The 14,294-nt window shown below is 44.1% G+C and overlaps 3 protein-coding genes across 3 annotated transcripts in view; 1 reads left to right on the top strand and 2 right to left on the bottom strand.

The window, feature by feature from the left end:
• si:ch211-241j12.4 (uncharacterized) overlaps positions 1 to 922 on the bottom strand; it is a 5,744-nt gene extending 4,822 nt beyond the window's left edge. The window contains exons 1-3 of the mRNA XM_068577479.1: positions 877 to 922; positions 418 to 541; positions 234 to 336 (exon numbers count right to left, since the gene is read on the bottom strand). Of these exons, the coding sequence (XP_068433580.1) occupies positions 234 to 336; positions 418 to 541; positions 877 to 922 (273 nt within the window). The remainder of the gene's footprint in view (positions 1 to 233; positions 337 to 417; positions 542 to 876) is intronic.
• Positions 923 to 4,145: 3,223 nt separating this feature from the next.
• Positions 4,146 to 9,886, top strand: rmdn3 (regulator of microtubule dynamics 3). Its single transcript, XM_068576496.1, has 12 exons — positions 4,146 to 4,620; positions 5,152 to 5,353; positions 5,448 to 5,591; positions 6,333 to 6,678; positions 6,799 to 6,901; positions 7,330 to 7,390; positions 7,486 to 7,561; positions 8,154 to 8,231; positions 8,343 to 8,441; positions 8,580 to 8,633; positions 8,733 to 8,813; positions 9,101 to 9,886. Exons 1-12 carry the CDS (start codon positions 4,431 to 4,433, stop codon positions 9,140 to 9,142), a joined length of 1,476 nt encoding a protein of 491 aa, XP_068432597.1. The 5' UTR covers positions 4,146 to 4,430; the 3' UTR covers positions 9,143 to 9,886.
• Positions 9,887 to 10,324: 438 nt separating this feature from the next.
• rad51 (RAD51 recombinase) lies at positions 10,325 to 13,993 on the bottom strand. Its single transcript, XM_068576967.1, has 10 exons — positions 13,880 to 13,993; positions 13,407 to 13,508; positions 12,749 to 12,886; positions 12,528 to 12,645; positions 12,350 to 12,441; positions 12,150 to 12,244; positions 11,734 to 11,847; positions 11,524 to 11,653; positions 11,313 to 11,434; positions 10,325 to 10,517 (listed from the first exon to the last, which is right to left on the bottom strand). Exons 2-10 carry the CDS (start codon positions 13,488 to 13,490, stop codon positions 10,394 to 10,396), a joined length of 1,017 nt encoding a protein of 338 aa, XP_068433068.1. The 5' UTR covers positions 13,491 to 13,508; positions 13,880 to 13,993; the 3' UTR covers positions 10,325 to 10,393.
• Between the last annotated feature and the right edge of the window lie 301 nt (positions 13,994 to 14,294).

Here is a 14,294-nt window from a genome sequence, read left to right as displayed (position 1 = left end):
GTGAGTGTGTAGTTCTGCATCATGTGCATCCTCATGTGTGCGCAAGATAACAAGGACCCACTCATGAGGGGAACTAAATAAATAAATGAAACGCTTCATACCTTCAAACCCTCTCAGACAGTGCTGCTGTGAGACATTAGCTCAACGTGGATGCGACGCCACTGTGGATTTTACACCTAACATGTCCACACACACACACACACACTCTCTACAGGTGTACATCAGGTCAATACCTCCAGCAGCAGCAGCGTCTCTGCCACCACCCTGGCGGTCGGCAGCGAGGCGTTCCTCAGGTCGGCGACCACGGAGCCCAGACGCTGCTTCTCCTGCTTCTGACTGTGGAGAGAGAGGACACACACATCCATCAGTACGTCACACACACACAGACACACACAGACAGCCTGTGTGACTACGTACTTGTGCAGACACAGGAAGTACTGGATGAAGTCCACCACTTCTGCTTTGCTGAGTTCGGAGGAGAGTTTGTCTTGCGTGTCGGCCGGGAACACGACCAGAGGACAACCGTGGAGGTCGAAAGCACCTGGACGAGACACCAGGGGGTAAAAAACACTGAATGACAATAAAATATGTCTTTTATTCACTATACAACTTCACTTAATTCATTTCAGGCGGACGTCAGTGGCCTGAGAACTCCTAGCACACATCAACGCACAAAAAAAACTAATATATATATATATATATATATATATATATATATATAAACAATGCTAATTTACAAGATTTAAAATGTGATAAAATAGAATAAAAAAAGAGAATAAATCCACCGATACAAAGTAAAAGCTTGAGGGCGTTAAATATGTGAACATTGTTGTTTTCCTCTTAACCATAATTAACTTTATTACAAACATAACTTACAACTGTTATGAGATTTTAAAATATTCATCACTTCTTCATTAGCCATGCTTCGTTATAAGCCTCGCCACTGTGTGCACATAAAACATATTTATTATTATAATAAAAAGAGGATTAAATATCATCTAACCGGGGAACAACACGGCTGCAGAGTTGAGCACGTGATCCGCGGGCAGCGGCGGGGAGGCGGACACGCGCTCCTGCGCGCACCCGTGAAAGTCTGGGGGCAGAAAAGAGAAATTTTGAGAGGAAAAAATTTGTATTTTTTTGATTTTTTTCGCTCGAGACATTAATGTTTATCTCTTCTGGAGGGACGCTGAGAAGCAGCAGCAGGAGAGCACACACAAAGTTGATCAGCAACTCGTTATTATAATTAAATATGATGAGTATTAGTTAGAATAACACGAGGCGGCCCTGCGGACTCGCCAGGTGTCGCGTGCACACGTCACGCGCCTCCTACCTGTTGCGCGTCGGCTCATCTTTTCCTGTTGGACGCGACCGATTTCGGGGTTTTGTTGTTGGGGGTCAAAGCGAAACTTTACCCTTATTGACCCCTGGAGAGGAAGAGGAGGAAGAAGAGGGAGAGGAAGAAGTGTCCCAACGCGGAGCAGCTCTACCGGGGCTGCTCGCTGCTTCTCTCCGCCATGTTGACGCCGACAGCCGGCTGAGATGAAGCCCGCAGCCGGGACGCTGCTCGGCTCCTTTATATCAGAAAGAGGGCGGAGGAAGAGGAGGAAGAGGAAGAGGAGGAAGAAGAGGAGGGACCGAAACACCCCTTTTTTCATTAGCATTCTTAATTCAACATCTACACATGTAAAATGTCTAGAATTGTCAATAAGAAACAGCAAAAATACATTGAAACTACAGTTTCATATCATTAAAATATCAAATATTTGATATAATATGTACAATATTTATAATATAATACATACAATTTATATTTCATTATAATATATACAACTATTTATATTTCATACAAAATATGTCATGGGGGAAACCACATAGGAAATAATAATAATTAAAAAGCGTTAAATTCAAATAAAAAAGAGCACAATAAGGTTACAAACTCCTATTGTATAATCACAAACATGTATCGCCTTTTTGTTGGAAAAGCATTTATTAAGAGTTTTCAAACTCTTTGTAAAAAAACAACAAAAAAAGGTTTTAAACTTACATTTCTGAATATAGATTTGGGCCAAAATAATCAATGCATTTATGATAATACCTTCCCTCACATGTTCTGCCATAGCTAAAGAATCCAAATGTAACATGTTCACCATATGATGCAACACCTTTGTACAAAATATCAATAATACATCTTGAGGCATTTCCCCTTAAGAAGTAAGTAAAGTTTATATTTCACTTTAGAGGTCACAAAGGTCACAAAGTGCTGTAGAACACGATGGTTCTGGCAAAGAAACAAAGAGAAAGATGGAGTGCATGCTTCTGGCCCGAGGCCCCGTGGCCCCGTGGCCCTCAGCAGCCGGTCAGGTCGCCTGGTGCAGCGTCTCTTGCAGCCTTTCCTGTTTCTCTGGAAGCACCAAACTGGTCCGACGGCATTGAATATTGTTCCCACACAAAACTTGTGTTTCATTGAAGTCACCGATGCTGAATCTCTTCTGTTCTCAGAGCTCGTTCCTGTAAGCGGCGCTTTGTGGATCGAACCGTTTGTGTTACAGATTCATGAGTCAAGAGAGACTTAAGAATCAGAATCAGCTGTAATGTGGAACGTGACGGCGGTTTCACGTTGCTCTTTGTACTTGTAGACAAGAAGCAAAAGATAAATATAAAAAAAACAAAAGACATGAAAGAAAACAGTGGTCCACAGTGTGAGAATGTATTTGTCTTGGTCATAGATTTCACTTTTTTAATTGTATTTAAGTTCTACCATTCTGAGTGTTTTCCTCCATCGTTCTTTCAAACACAGCCGTCTGTCTTTCAGGGTTATTTCAACATATTTAAAACCAGAAAACCAGAATATTCCATTCATCAACAAGAGGATGTACGTAATACATTAAAAAATCCATAAATTAAGTTCAGACTCAGGTCTTCAAGTGACATTACATTTCATTTAGCTGTCGCTTTCATCCAAAAGCAACAAAGTGCATCCAACCAAAGTCCAAAATCAGTTTTATTGTCAATTTCACACATACAGGAGATTGAAGGTATGTTTCTCTTCTGTATAATAATAGTTACGTAAGTGTAAAACTGGCGCAATAAGAGTTTAAGAAAGCATATAAGCATATAAAGAACATAAATCAGGAACTCTGATGTGTATTTTAGCAGCAGCACAAACTCAGAACAAGAGGAATCAAAGAGCTGCTGCTGCTCTCACCTCTTCTCGCACCGCGTTGTGGTTTCTGTCGGACACATTCTTGGCACGCTTCAGTCGCAACAAGAAGAAACAAACTGGGTTTCGTCCATTGTGTGTCTTTGCATATCTGGGTCGGGTTCACATGACCGAGCATGAGCAGAGGCTCACTGAGGGATGGAGGCTTCCACACCGTGTTTTACACATTCAACCCAAATAACCCTATTAAAAAAAAGATACATGAGAGAATTCACTGGCGAGTATTTTGATAGTTGTGACTTGGTTATTTTGCTTGATCTGTACTCCAACTTTCACCTCCACAGCTATGTGGAGACTCTGGAGGGATTAACGTATTCATGCCAACTGAACACAATAAACCTGTTAGACACTGAAGAGAGAAGATAATAGGTTGCTGGTTAATGCGGCACAAATATTTAACAAATGAATATCCTGTGAGAACTTTTCCCAGTTACTTTCATTTAGAAAGTATTTATTGCAATGTTAAATAAAAAGAACACGTGAATTGAAACAGGATTGTACTATTATGTGACTTGTACTTGTGATGAAGACAGCAGGGGCAGAGCAAGTGCACTTACTAGCTCAGAATTTTGATGATTTTTAATTTTTTCGTAGATTTTTTCTTCTTCATTATTCTGATTTTTTTTCTTCGTCGACTATTTTTTTGTGGACACAAAAAAAAGTCGACCCAAAAAAAAAGTCCACGAAAAAAAAAAGTGACAATTTTTTTTGTTCAAATTTTTTTCCCATAAATTTGTGACCAAGTATTTCATAATTTACTCTTTTAAATTGTATTTTCTACATATTAATATTTGTGGCGGAAATGGGACTCCAAACATTGCACTTCCGCTCGTCGTCAACAGCTTTTATTTTGCTGGCCGGAATCGGAAGTTAAAGTCCCCCCACGCGCTGTCCTCCGATGACGTCGCGGCTGACGCAACGTGACGCAGTTACGTTACTTACATTTTCATAGCATCGCTGCTGCCACGGCCGACACACATTCACACACACGCGTTATCGTGACGTAAACAAACCGTCGTTTTTAATCGTTTAACTCTTTTATTTAATACGACTAAAAACATGTTTCACATAATAATTAATTACTAATTACACTTAAGTCGTCGCCGCCGTTAATTAGCGTCGTTAACGGCTTTAGCGGTGACGCCGTCACGCGCAGTAACGGTCGTTTCTTCTTCTTCTCGGTTAAAGAAGACGTCGCTGAGGGGAGATGAACTCTCCGCTCGGGAGGAGCGGGCTGGTCGGGCTCGCGGTCGGAGTCACGGCCGGTTGCGGCTTGATCGCGCTCATCATTTACCGGGAGATCAGAAGGAGGAGGTCCCGCGGAATGGGGCTGGAGGCCCGACTGCCCTCGGCGGAGGAAGCGGTGCTGCTGCTGCGGCTGACGCTGGATGCTCAGGGTGGGTTGACACGGCTCATGTTGATGTGTTTATGGCATGCAGGAGGAACATCTGCAGTTATGATTACATATAAAGTATGTCCCATTGTATATAAAGTATGTCCCATTATATAGCATGTCTGTCCCACTACATAGCATGTATGTCCCATTATATATAAAGTATGTCCCATTGCATAGTATGTAAAATATTACCAGGATGTTCTCCTATGCAAGCCTGCATGCTTTTCTGGCTACGCTGACCCACAATCCCCTTTGCACAGCATGCTGTTTGAGCAAGAGAGTCAATGTTCAAAGTGCCAAGTTATGAGGAAATAGTCGGCCTGAATAAAGTGCACACTGCACGCAACAACTGCAACGCACTTTGTCAGAGGAGCTGCAGCGCTGAAAGGAGACAGTTGAGGTGGTTCACGCACATTTCACTGCATTATGTATGATCTGTCCTATCTGGATAGAGGAAGGGTTAGGGATCGGTGGACCGAAGTCCAAAACCCCCACACACACCTAACAGTTTCCCCCGTGTCTCCTCCTCCAGAGGGTGAGGCCCAGCAGGAGGCGCAGCAGGAGGCCCTGGCCGCAGTGGAGGCGGCGGTGCAGGGTCTGTCCCCGCAGCAGCAGCTGGAGCTCAGGAACCAGCTGGACCAGGTGCTGAGCTGCGTGGCCTCGCTGCGCTGCGAGGTGGCCGAGCTGCGGGGCGGCCTGCAGGACATCGCCGTGCAGATCATCCAGGACGTCAAGTGAGACGCAGCCACTTGGTACCGGAGACGGCGGGCGTCTGGAAATAATGACAATTAGTCTCACTTGTCTCTGTGGTAATCTCCTCTACTGCAGGAAGGGAGTGGAGGAAACTCAGCGGGTGCGGCGGCGGCGGTCTCACAGGGAGCGCACTGGCTCCACCGGCTCCACCGGCTCCAGCTCCATCTACTTCACGGCCAGCCAGGGCGTGGCCAGCGCGTACGAGGCCAGCGAAGGAGGGTACGTGTCGTAGGGTTCGGGGTTTGTTTTCTAAAAGCAGCGAGCGCTCTGACTCCTCTTTGATACCCGTAAAGAGGCCTGGAGGGATGTGCTGAGAGTCACGTAGGAGTCAAACACTGCAGGACCAAGCCAGGCTGGTTGTTGTTGTTTTTAACAGCTTGTGAAAGAGCTTCATTAGCTGATTCCTGTTAATCTCCAAAAGCATTACAGGTGGTTGATTAAAGAGCGCCATGTGTGGCTCACACTAAGTGACTTTCAGGTTTAGACACACGGTCCAAGCCCAGCTTAGCTTCTACCGGGGGAATGAACCCACGGTTTGTAGGAACCCCAAAATGAATACATGTGTTGATTGTATGTATTTGTTTAGCAAAGGTCTTGGGGAAAAATGTATATCTGTAAAAGAATCCCTTTTAAAAAGATATCTTGATGGTAATTATGAACATCCAGCATGATATGAGCCAGATTCCCCAAAAATGCCTCCTGGAGCGTCAATAAGACACCTTTTGGAAAGATTAGGACCTAAAGAATCAGAATCTGGAACAAAAATCACAATTAAACAAAGCCGTGGCCTGTTAAGAAGGAGTTTTAGTCAAAAAACTGTGTCGTTCGGTGAAAAATATTACGAATTTTATGCCAAAAGATTGTCTGAATGGGGCGTGCTGGTACTTAAAATGGTCGTGGAAGGATTTTCACACACTTTCCCCCACAAAATAAATAAAAACAACGTTCTCCTTGTCCCAGGTACTCGACGGCCTACGCCGAGTCGGACTACACCGACCGCGAAACGGACCGAGAGGAAGGGGAGCCGGAGCCCGAACAGGAGTCCGAGGAAGAGGAGGACATGAGCTGTGCCACGGTGCTCACCCTGCGCGAGGAAGAAGTGGAGGAGAGAGGGCTGCTGCTGGAGGAGGATGAAGAGGAGGACGAAGAGGAGGGACAGGGGGATGCGGTGGGGAGGCTGCAGCTGGTGACCGACGCCCCCAGCGGGGAGTTGTCTCTCCTGCTGGCTCAGAGCGACGTCCTCCACACCGGAGACGCCTGTCTGAAGGCCAACGGCTTCCGCCTGCTGCTGGACAACCGAGCCGAGGTCAGAGGACCCCCCCCCCCGCTCCCCCGAAAGCATCCATCATGATGAAACCATTTAATGACTAAAATACAAAACAATACAACACCCTGAAGTTCAGATTTACTGGTTCTGTGTCCGCAGTACGGAGACAGCAGGGACTTCCTCTGGAGACTGGCTCGCGCTTACAGCGACATGTACGAGTGCACCGAGGACAAACAAGAGAAGAAGACCTACGCACAGCAAGGTGATGGACACACACACACACACACACACACACACAAATTAAGAAGTTAAGTTAATCATTTTTTTAAATTACACATTTTTGCGGCTCGCCTTTGCTTCCCTCCACTTCTTTAAAAACAATTCTCTTTGCTGGTTTCACGTTTGTTGCCATGGACACTTTAGACTGAAGGCTGCATATCACATTACGGTGTACAACGTAGAAGAGAAAGTATCCATGTCACCTCCTCTTAAACCCAGTGTTGAAAAAAAACACACAATATAAAGCACTCTGAGGCATTCAAGGAACCTGGGAGTTGTGAAAATGCCCAGCACAAACCGAACAAAGCTGTCTGTGTCTCAGTGTATTGTGGTCAACTTGTGCAAATGGACAATACAATATGACTGTTGTCGTGTGTCTGTGTCACTGATCGGTGTGCGCTGGCGTTGCAGGTCAGGAGGAGGCGGAGGCGGCCCTGAAGAAGAACGGCCTCAACGCCGAGTGTCACAAATGGTGAGAGAGAGTGTGCTGCATTTCAACCAGATTGTCGCTGCTAACGATTTGTATTTGGTGTCAACGGTTCTGCTCTGCGTGTCTTTCGGCTCCAGGTTCGCCGTGCTGACCGGACTGACCTCCAAACACGGGAGCATGCACGGCAAGCTGAAGGGCAGCCACATAGTGAAGGTAACGCACAGTGGCCGTAACACACAGTAGAGGTAACACAAAGTGGAGGTAACACACAGTAAAGATACTCACAGACTTGCTTACCTACAAAATTACAATGCACAATAAAAACAGATTAAAAACAAGCAAGTTTTGTACCCTTTTTTAAATTTACTGGAAAAAGTTCTGTTACAAGCCGCTCCTACCTTCAGTGGGTGTTCCCGTTGTAGCAAAACAGCGCTGCTGCTAGCTCCCTGAGTTGGGGCTGGTCCCGCTGCCTTCGGTGGTTGTCGGGGAGCTAGCAGGAAGCTAGCAGCGGCGCGAGCTGCACCGCTAGCGGAGAGCGAGCAGCAGCGCTAGCTGGCTACTGCGGGGAGCTAGCAGGGACATTTACCAAAGGTAGCAGCGGCTTGTAACCCGACTTTACAGTATGTATGTATGTATGTATGTATGTATATATATATATATATATATATATATATATGTATATGTATATGTATATATATATATATATATATATATATATATATATATATATATATATATATATATATATAATATATATATATATAATATATATTTATTTTTTGTGTGTGTGTTTTTCTCCCTCCAGGAGCATCTGGACCGAGCCATCGCGCTCCGGGACGACGACCCCATGTGTTTCTACCTGCTCGGCAGATGGTGCTACGAGGTGAAGAGAAGCTGCATTTTTCACTGTGAACTTGAGGCGACCGCATCTGAAGTCCATTTAAAGACGCGACCAGGGGGGCTTTAAGGTTTCCGTGTGTGTGTGTCTGTGCAGGTCGCCACTCTGGACTGGCTGGAGAAGAAGGCGGCCGCCGCCCTGTACCAGGACCCGCCCAGCGCCACGCTGCTCGACGCGCTCGAGAACTTCCTCAAGGTGCCCGACTCTTAACTTCTACATGTTAGACGTCTCCTCCGTGTGCGGTTTGAACCCTCTGACAACCGACGTCATGACTGCGTCAAACTATACGTAGAAACCAGTCGAACTTCTTCATATTTGCCGTTTGTTCTCCAGGCAGAGGAGCTCGGTCCGGGCTTCTCCAGGACGGTGAGGCTCAACATCGCACAGGTAAACGGCCTCTGATCCGGGACTTAACCCGGGAAAAAAATATTTAACATGATGTCACATGACATGTGTTTGTTTTTTATTCATGTTGTTCGACTTCAGTGTCACAAGGAGCTGGGGAACATCTCTGAGGCCACAAACTGGACTGAGCTGGCTCTGAAGACGCCCACAAACTCTGATGACGTAAGAGCAACATTATCGCCCAAAACTCTGCTCTTAGCTATTAATAAAAATATTAATAGCTAAGAGCTAATAGCTAAAAAAATTAGCTATTAATAAAAATAAAAATAAAAAAAAAAAAAAATATATATATATATATATATATATATATATATATATATATATATATATATATATATATATATATATATATATATATATATATATATATATCGGTATTTAGTTGTCTGGGTTTATGTCATAATGTTTCACAATTATTTTTTCATTGTTTCCTTTTCTTTATTTCCCAGAATGAGCTGTCTAAACTGGAGGCTCACCTTGTGAAAACCTGAAGAAAAGTTCCCTGTAGATCCAGCAGATGGCGCCACTCAGCCGGTGGCCACCGATTGGCTCGTCAGGCCGCCAATCGGTGGTCATCCAATCAGATTATCTTATTTCATTTCCCCTTTATCAGTGGATACTTTGGTCACACTGTCACTGTGAAGAAGTTTATTGATGTATATTTATTTTCTTTTTTAAAAAAATGCGAAAATGTCGCTAAAAGTAATATAATAATAATATTGTGATGTTTTATGGTATCTTAATTGTTTTCTAACTATTTGTTTGAAAAGAAATTACTTTAATGTAGATGTAGTGACAAAGTATTTTGATCTGAAAATATATATATATATACACACACACACACTACATGATCTGTTTAAGTTATCTATGTTTGAGGTTAATTCAAATATATATATATATAGATATCTGTATCATATATATACAGATATATAATTGGCTTAATTGAAATGACTTAAACACATCATGTAGTTTAAAGCAGCTGCACTGGAACATTCTTTGGTTTTTTAGTGATATTGTTTTACTTTTCGTTGAGTTTTTTTTACTGCCTTTGATCTTTTTGGATGTTTTTACATTTAAAGTTTTCTTTGGTGGACGTGAAGCTGCAGGTTGGTACTTTGATCTGATTGATTTCTAATTTATTCCTGTTGACTTTCATTCAACTAATTGTGATCTACGATGAAAAGTTAATATGCACTCAAAGATACACGTGAATAAAAATAATTTTTATAATCTTTTGTCTTTGTGTCTTGCATGTTTTAACAACCAGACGTTACGACGATGCCAACAAATGAGACAATTTATTAACGGTAAAACAAATATATATAAATATATACAGACGGTTCTGATGAAGACGAACACAAACCAGTCAAACCAGTAGCAGTGAAGCTGGAGAGGAAACCACAAAGTAAAATAACAAGAAGGGGAAAAAGATCTCAAACTATTTCACATAGTTTTCACAAAGTTATTTGACAAACACTCAAGAGGTGCAATGCGTCAACCAAAGAAATAAAATAAAAAGGATGCATTTCTAGTTATGACGTAGTCTCTCATCTTTAGTTTTTTATGTAATTATTGAGATAGCGATGTCGTACTTGTGAGCTCCTACGTCAGAGCTGCAGCTGCTTATCCTCAATCCCACCAGTCCATGGCTCTGTGTGCAGGCTGCGCACACACAGCGCTTCAGTCCGGGAGTCAGTCAGCAGGTGTAACGTTTACCCCCTCGCTTCCTGCTTCCTGCCTCCTCAGTCCTTGGCGTCGCCCACTCCATCGGCGTTGATGGCGAACATGGCTTCGGACTCCGGCAGGCAGGGCGAGTCGTAGATTTTACAGATCCTCGTCTCTCCGCGGCCTTTCCTCAGATATAGACTGCAGAGAAAAGAGCCCGATGCCTTTTTAGAGCCCATCCCAGCTCATATTGTGCAGCTATTTAACAATACGTGTTAGTATAAATACTAAAGTGTCTACTTCTTTGTACTTTTACATTGAAATCATTTTCTCCCGTGCCGTGTACTCGTGTACTTCTACTTTTCAACCGTTGATATCGTGACGGTCATCTGTCAATCAGTCTGCAACCAAAAGGAGGAGCAGACACTCTAAGCCACACCCACTTTTTTTAGAGGACCAATCAAATCCAATCAATTCCAGAAGCTAATAGGTAATAATGTTGAAGTCATCCTGTTTTAATTATTGGTTCATATAATTCTAAATGTGTTCATGCAGCCTGGAAAAAAACACTTGAAGCACCTACACTATGCAATATTAACACATTGTATTATGTTTGTATATAAAATATTGTTGTGCATTTTTTACTGTTCATTTATATTGCTTGTTTTTGTATTTACTATGTCCTCATAATTAAAAACACTTGCAACCTTCACACTACACTTAGAATACACCTTAAGTAGTCACATGTGCACTTTATTTTAATTGTATATTCTACTGTAGATTTAACTGTAAATATTACTTTCATTATTGCCCTTTGTTTATCGTCAAATGTTTATATTCATTGTTAAATGTCATGCATACCTGTTTCCCCACTAATAAAGGAATATCTAACCTAAATTGTCTGTTGACGCTGTAGTGTAATATCAATATGAAGTATAAAAAGACCAAAAGGTGTTTCAAAACCTCGGCGTCGTGGAGCATCGCCCCTCGACTCACCGCGTGGTGGAGGCGTGAGCCATGATGTTTCCTCCGATGGGTTTCTTGGGATCCGCGGAAAACATGGCCGCCCCGTCCACCTGCGCCACCACCTGGTTGGTGATGACCACGGCGACGCCAAACTGCAATGGGGTTGAAGCAGAAGATATCAAATAAACACTTTGATACAGACGTTAAGAGCGGCGACGTCGTCGCACGGCCGGCCGCTCACCTCGTCCGCCAGACGCAGCAGCATGCGCAGGAAGCGGCCCAGGTGACCCTGACGGGCCGACAGCTCGCCTCGACCGGAGTAGTCTGTTCTGTAGAGAGCGGTGGCGCTGTCCACTATCAGGAGGGCATACCTGATACACAGGGAGTGGGAGTGTGTTAGCTGCAGGGATACACACTACAATCTGGACACACAGGTTTTATTTAGACCGACCTGGACTCGGCCATCATGGCGGAGGCCTGGTACAGCAGCTGGGTCTGGTGGTCCGTGTTGAAGGCTCGGGCGTAGGCCACGTTGTCCAGAACGTCACTGCCCACCAGCCCGTACCTGGAAACACGGAAACACATGTCCAAGGGTGTCCTAAAAGAATATACATGTTCCTGGACGTCTCCGAGAAATATATGTCGCAGGAAGTTCAACAAAAATACATGCTGCAGGATTTCACCTGAATAATATATTTCCAAGGACGTCCTAAAAAAAAAAGACACGCGTCCCAAGTCAGAATATGCTTTTCCACCCCTGTACTTCCAGCCTTTTCCTTTTTAACATTAACAACAACAAAAGAGAGCACAGCGTCGGGCTACGAGACAGCGGTTGAATCTTTCAGAAAGGAAAAAGTGGCGACTCACCTCTCTGCCACGGCGAGGAGCCTCTCCGGTCTGAAGGTTCCCTCCGTGTCGATGTACATGGCTTTACCTTCTCCACCGCCCTGGTCAATGGGCAGCTGTGGACCGAAAGGACAAAACCACAGTTTAAAATCTGCAGCACTATCCAAAGGGAGTGAGTCACATTACTGAGGTTGTCTCTCTGAAGTCACGCTGGACTCTACCTGACAGGTGACAGCGAGCGTGTGGCACAGCTGCGTCTTCCCCGTCCGGAACTCCCCAAACATCTCCGTGATGGAGCCGGTCTCAATGCCGCCTGCAGGGGGAATAAAGAGGTTGAAAAAACAAAACTTTATCGATTCAAACATCTGTAGCTGTCGAGTTCTTGTGGTTTTCACGGACCCTGCAGGAGTTTGTCCAGTTCCTTGGAGCCCGTGGAGATCTGGATGATCTCAGCCCTCCTCTGGTGGAACTCGGTAGCTGTGGTGAAACCCATCGGCACGAGCTTGGCAGCTTCAGCCTGACGGGGAAGGAGAAGAAAAGTTCATTTTGACATTTCATTGAACGACAACGTGCTATCAATAAAAGCCATTAAGGTGCTACTAAGACCGCGGTTTCCTCACCAGGACTTTGTCGGCCTTGGCCTCGCTGATGCCTTTGATGTTGAGCAGCTCCTTCTTGGGCGCGTAGGCCACGGCCTCGATGGTGTGGAAGCCCGCTTCCCCCAGCTTCTTGATGTCGCCGGCACTCACCCCGCATTGCTGAGACATTGGAACAAGAGGCGGCCCAGAGTGAAGTCAACTTCCAGAGTCCTGTTTTATTAGAGAAGGCCAAATTCTCCACGTACAGGCAACTCACACCAAAACAAACTGGATTGATAAACGGCACTTCAGGAAAATGTGCTTCTTATATTTATTTAGGGGTAAACTGTCCTTTTACGCTCTTGAGCTTACAAAACATAGTGTTAATGTTTTTATAAATGTTCTCCAGTGGCTTTATTCAAACATACGAAGACCATGAAGAGACAGTAGTTAGCAGCTAGTCTAGAGGAGCTGCAGAGCGACAGCGTGAGCTGGAATAAAGTAGTCAAGGAAGATTGGCCACTTAGACACTGACAGCAACACTTGTACACAACTAGGCGCATGTCATAGCTTTAGAGTTGCATTGCAAATGAATTGTGTAGACTTGTCAACCCAGGAAACGTTAAAAAATTAGCAACTTTTCTCCTCCAAAACAGGCAGAAAGAGAATCCAGCTGTACAAAGTGCAGCAGGATACTGACCTCCAGTCTGTTCAGAAGCTGTGGCCCGAAGCTTTCTTCCTCCTCGGCCTCTGTCTCCACCCTGGCCTCGCTCCTCATGGCCATGGTCTGCGTGTCAAACACCTGGAGCACAGAGAGGAAACAGGAGGGCCGAGTGAGCTCACCGTGCTGGGCTTCAGCACCAGGTTTGACATCGTTACGGGTCATATTGTGTAATATTACACCTTTATCAGGCTCATATTACAAGTTAATCATACAATAACAACACAATATACACAACATGTGACGGCAACTTAACGGACTAGGTGAAAAGAATACACAACATGTGTGTTTTGTGTTGTGAAATAAGAAGAAGAAAAAAAAGTGTCGGTGGAGTTTTTAGCCCCGTTAGCTTTTTTCGCTGCTATCGCGTTATTTCGCTGCTTTTCAGCGTCTTTAAAGCCGCAGAAGTCCGCCGATAAGCGGACGAGTTCAATACGTCGCGTGTGGCTCACCTGTGGCTTCTAGTTGTATCCTATAAAAGTTATGTTTTCATTTGGTACAGCCGCAGGATTCAGGCTGTCGCCGTATTTCCCTCAAACGCGACTGTTTGATAACCGAATGCTCCCGCGCGCGACGTACACACAAATGACGTAGTGACGTCGAGAATCAAACCAATCAAACTTCTCCGTTCTATCCTTCAAAGTAAAAGTTCAAAAAGGGAGTCCCGACTTGTTTTTTTATTTTTTATTTTTATTTTTCTACCTTTTGTCTCATTCTGGGTGAGTAAAAAATAAATATAAACGACCAAAAATATGCAATCGTTAAATCTTAACAGTGAGGGCCTCCCAGATAATTATTTAAAGATGTCTTCAGACTGTTTTACACCGGTTTCAGATTTGTAAAATTACTCTTTTTTATTTATCGTTT

The sequence above is a fragment of the Clinocottus analis genome, unplaced genomic scaffold (genome assembly GCF_023055335.1).
Source record: "Clinocottus analis isolate CAN_PGR_092001 unplaced genomic scaffold, fCliAna1.0.p SCAF_15, whole genome shotgun sequence".
In the NCBI taxonomy this organism is placed as follows: domain Eukaryota; kingdom Metazoa; phylum Chordata; class Actinopteri; order Perciformes; family Cottidae; genus Clinocottus; species Clinocottus analis.
Note: the sequence above shows the minus strand (reverse complement) of the source record. Positions and strands in the feature narration are given on the sequence as shown.

Excerpts from the sequence above, each read along its gene's own strand:
- rmdn3 (XM_068576496.1), top strand. The coding sequence starts at position 4,431 with ATGAACTCTCCGCTCGGGAGGAGCGGGCTGGTCGGGCTCGCGGTCGGA. Across the intron at positions 5,592-6,332 it reads TACGAGGCCAGCGAAGGAGG|GTACTCGACGGCCTACGCCG; the intron begins GTACGTGTCGTA and ends TCCTTGTCCCAG. Across the intron at positions 8,814-9,100 it reads CGCCCACAAACTCTGATGAC|AATGAGCTGTCTAAACTGGA; the intron begins GTAAGAGCAACA and ends TTTATTTCCCAG.
- rad51 (XM_068576967.1), bottom strand. The coding sequence starts at position 13,490 with ATGGCCATGAGGAGCGAGGCCAGGGTGGAGACAGAGGCCGAGGAGGAA. Across the intron at positions 12,442-12,527 it reads ACTGGACAAACTCCTGCAGG|GCGGCATTGAGACCGGCTCC; the intron begins GTCCGTGAAAAC and ends TTCCCCCTGCAG. Across the intron at positions 11,848-12,149 it reads CTCCTCGCCGTGGCAGAGAG|GTACGGGCTGGTGGGCAGTG; the intron begins GTGAGTCGCCAC and ends CCGTGTTTCCAG.